At 30.7% G+C, this 4681-nt stretch overlaps 1 protein-coding gene across 1 annotated transcript in view; it reads left to right on the forward strand.

Annotated features, from left to right (window-relative positions):
- Positions 1 to 3049, forward strand: part of LOC137646792 (SET and MYND domain-containing protein 4-like) — a 20309-nt gene extending 17260 nt beyond the window's left edge. Inside the window, exons 4-5 of the mRNA XM_068379880.1 lie at positions 479 to 970; positions 2152 to 3049. Of these exons, the coding sequence (XP_068235981.1) occupies positions 479 to 970; positions 2152 to 2808 (1149 nt within the window). The 3' untranslated portion in view covers positions 2809 to 3049. The remainder of the gene's footprint in view (positions 1 to 478; positions 971 to 2151) is intronic.
- The last annotated feature ends 1632 nt before the right edge of the window (positions 3050 to 4681 follow it).

The following is a 4681-nucleotide window of genomic DNA, read 5'->3' on the forward strand; positions in this document are numbered from 1 at the left end:
TTGTTACTGTTCTTGAAATATTTCCTTGTTTCCTTTCCTCATTAGGCTATTTTTTCCCTGTTGTAGCCCTTCAGTGTATAGCGTTTTGCTTTTCCCACTAAGGTTATAGCCTAGCTTGTAATAATAATAATAATAATAATAATAATAATAATAATAATAATAATAATAATAATAATAGAGACTGACCAGATACTGTATACATATGAACTCTTCGAGAAACTTTTCTCTGAATGTAGCCAAGTCCCATAATCTTCTTCATATAGTATATCCAGAACAAATTATATGACATCACAAGTTTTGTTTACAAACTGTCCAGAAATTTGTTTCCCTAGATACTGGTACTGGATCTGGTCCAGAGCATAGCCCTTTATAGTTTTCTAACTCGTTTGCAATCAATTTCCTCCTATATTTCTTATTTTTGATCAACATCCTTGAACTATATCTAATAATATAATATTTTCTTCATCTGAATTTACAGGTGGTATTTTGTTGTCAGGACTGCAGGACTAAAGGAATGGCCGAGATCCACGGGAAAGAGTGCAGCATTCTCCCAACACTTGCTGCCTTAGAAAAAAAGGAAAATACTGTTACGTATATAGCATATAGACTAATTTTACAAACTCCTATCACAGAATTGAAGGATACTTTACCTATCTTAGAGAAAGAAGCCAAAGAATATGACCCTCTCAGACTTGGGTTCAATAGTGAAGATGTTTATAGCTCAACTGAATATAGGCCTGTCTATCACTTAGTTCACAATAAAAGTAAAAGATCAGACAGGGAACTGTATGAGACGTGCATAACAGCTTTCGTTCTTACAAAACTGTTACTAATGAGCAATCAGTGCTTTGAATACAGCCACGACAAGGATTTTGATGCCACTCGGGAGGATATTATAATGGTTGGTCATCTCCTCTTCCACCATATTCTGAATATCTACTGTAATGCATTCCAACTGAGTGATATGAAGGTAGGTAAAGAATTAATGTATTAAAAGATTTGATAACATTACTAAGTGGGGCTGAAAGAATTTGACTTCATAAAGAAGACAATGCATGTTGGAATGTCCTTTTGCTAAGTATGAGAGAGAGAGAGAGAGAGAGAGAGAGAGAGAGAGAGAGAGAGAGAGAGAGAGAGAGAGAGAGAGAGAGATAATAAATTTGTTCCTTCCAAAGTTCTGCTTCGTAGATATGCCAGGTTTGTGGTTCCTTTTCTTAACCATGTGCAAGGATACTATTACACTAATAGTATTACTAGTTCAACCATTACACCTAGAACTAATTTCAATAATACTACTCTTTATAATATCTCATCGAGTCAAGAGGACATTGCGTCATAAAAATAAGATTTGCTATTAGCCAATAACAATATTCTTTATATTATCATTTGGAATCAAGAGGTCAATGCATGTTAAAAACAAGATTTGCTTTTAGTGATAGGTATAGTAACAATATCATTGGACGAATCACCTAATTCAGAATATATCACGGTTCAATAATACATACTGTATACTTAAGTATTAATTAGATATAAATCTAGACATCTATTTTTTAATTACTACTCATGATAGACATAATTCATTGTTATATTATTAAGCATATTGACAATACTTATTGTAACTTCAGCAAAGGATAAGCTAATATTAATGGAAGCTAAATTCACATTATTTGATGCAAATGTCCCCCTTCTTTTCGATTCAAATTACTTGAAATGTTTTAGATTATGTAGCTCTTGCATTTATTTGCCTTTTATTGGTCATATCGAGCAACTTTATTATGTAATATTAGTAACAATTTTCAATTTCAAATTAAGAGTAAAAATAATAATTCGATTATTTTATGTCAATATCATGCATACTCCTGTTTAATACAAGTATTCATATGAATAGTTTACCGTCATATTCTTTGTCATCACTATATTTTGATTAAAAAGGAAGTAAATAACGACAAATGAGAGCAAGAAAAAATATTTACTCTAAAATTCTATGACAATATATATATATATATATATATATATATATATATATATATATATATATATATATATATATATACATACATATATATATATATATATATATATATATATATATATATATATATATATATATATATATATATATATATACATATATATATATATCTTTTTCAGTTGACTGCACCACCGATAAAAACTGTTCTAAACGTATTCGGGGAGGGCATCTTCCCAGGCCTGAGCCTTTTCAACCATTCCTGCAATCCAAACGTTCGCCACTACAACTACAGAGACCATCTCGTTTTGCGAGCTGTGAGGTTCATTCCCGCTGGAGAAGAGGTTTGCACGACCTACTGTGGCGCCTTCTATATGGAAAACTACGAGACCAGAAGGCAGTACTTATCCGAAAGCTATATCGAATGTACATGCGAAGCTTGTTTGGGCAGATGGCCCGTAAATGCAGACCTTCCTTTCGTGCTGAAAGTAAAATGTACATCTTGTTCGACACCTCTGAGGGAAATGGCCCATTTAACTATGTGTCCTTTTTGCCATCTTAAATTTGATGAAAAGTTTCAAAATGAAAAGACGCAGAGTTTGGTGGATAAGTGGTGGGAAATTTATGAAGAGATTAAGAATGGTGAAAGCAATATCAAGCTCATTCTGATGAGGAAAAAATTAGGTCAACCTGTTGCATCAGAAGACACTCGGATTATAAGCAAGTACCTCGAATGCGCAGGGAAACACCTTAAACATCCTAGCTTAGGATTCTGTTATGGGATGGATACGATCTTTTTGATATTTTGTCTTGAGTTCTGTTCGGGTTCTAATACATAAAAACAGGAAACCAATCTTTATTTTACTAATCTTAACATTCTTATACACACGTATCCAACATCAAGCGATGGAAGTTGTTTTTGAGTTTATTTTTTAGTATTGTTTTCTGTCTATCAAAATAAATTAGAAATTGGAACATTGCATTTATAGATGTAAACTTAAAATACATACGATTTCTGTAAATATACCAACTGAACCTGTTTACAGAGCCAGGGGTCCATTTTTGTATTGCTTTTCTTGCTATTTGGTGAAAATAAATACAAAAATAGTTATTTGCTTCTTTCTAGTTATTTAACCTTGTATAGTCTATAAGGTTTTTATCTTACTTTCTTTCTCTTCTTCACAAAAAGAGAAAAAAAGGCCAAACGATTCCTGATGGACTAATTCTTTAATTTGTCGCAGTTAATTGATTTGATAATCGTTTCAAAAGACATTTTTGCATGAATTTTGGGGTGGTTGAAGTTGACATTATTTTTAATGAGTTAATGGTAAATTTATCTGCTCATAGAATTAAAGAATGGAAGCAATATAATTTCCAGCCGTTGCTATGGTACATAATCTTGGCACTATGAATTCTATAATATGGTAAAATTTAGGCGTAACAATGAATAAACAAACTTTCGCAAATTCTGTCGTTTTTTGATAGGTATATCTATGAATTGCCATTTCCAAGGGAAATGTAGATATATATATGTTATGTACCAGTTCATTATAAATGACGTTTAGGTTAATAGTAAAAGAAAATAATAACACATTAAGCTAATTTTCCATTAAAGGAATAACATGAAATGTAAGAAATCAGCCTCAGTAAGCTACTTTCACCAGGAAAATGCAAACAATAAAACAACTAAAACCGATAGATTAAATTAGTTTCATCCAGGAAAATGCAAACACTAAAAAGCATCTGGGATAGAATAAACTATTATTATCCAAGAAAAATGAAAAAAATATAAAACTAAAAAAGGGGAGATTACATAAACGACTTTCATCTAGGAAAAATGCCAATAGTCTAAAAGAAATTTAACAAAGAAAAATATAATAAACTACTCTCATCCATCAAAAATTTAAACAGTGGAACAGAAACCTAACAAAAAAGCAATACGATAAGTTAGTTTTATCCAGAAAAATGCACAGTCAGAAAAGAAGCTAACATATAAGAATTAGAATGAACTAATTTTATCCAGGAAAATACTGAGTCCAAAAACAAGCAAACAAAAATTAAATAGAATAAACTACTTTTATTCAGGATAAATGCAAATAGTCCAAAAGAAAGCTAACAAAAACGGAATAGAATAAACTACTTTTATTCAGGAAAAATGCCAATAGTCCAAAAGAAAGCTAAAAAAACGAAAATATTAATCTAATTTCTATCCAGGAAAAAAGCAAATAGTCCAAAAGAAGCTAACAAAAACTAAGTAGAATAATCTATTTTCGTTCAGAAAAAATACAAACAGTCCAAAAGAAAGCTAACAAAAACGGAAGAGAATAAACTACTTTTATTCGGGAAAAATGCAAATAGTCCAAAAGAAAGCTAAAAAAACTCGAATAGAATAATCTAATTTCTATCCAGGAAAAAGGAAATAGTCCAAAAGAAAGCTAGAAAGATAACGAATATAATAATCTAATTTCTATCCATGTAAAAAGCAAATAGTCCAAAAGAAAGCTAACAAAAACGAAATAGAATAAACTATTTTCGTCCAGAAAAAATACAAACAGTCGAAAAGAAAGCTAACAAAAACGGAATAGAATAAACTACTTTCATTCAGGAAAAATGCAAATAGTCCAAAAGAAAGCTAAAAAAAAAAAAACGGAATAGAATAATCTAATTTCTATCCAGGAAAAAAGCAAATAGTCCAAAAGAAAGCTAACAAAA

The sequence above is a fragment of the Palaemon carinicauda genome, chromosome 9, assembly GCF_036898095.1.
Source record: "Palaemon carinicauda isolate YSFRI2023 chromosome 9, ASM3689809v2, whole genome shotgun sequence".
NCBI lineage: Eukaryota > Metazoa > Arthropoda > Malacostraca > Decapoda > Palaemonidae > Palaemon > Palaemon carinicauda.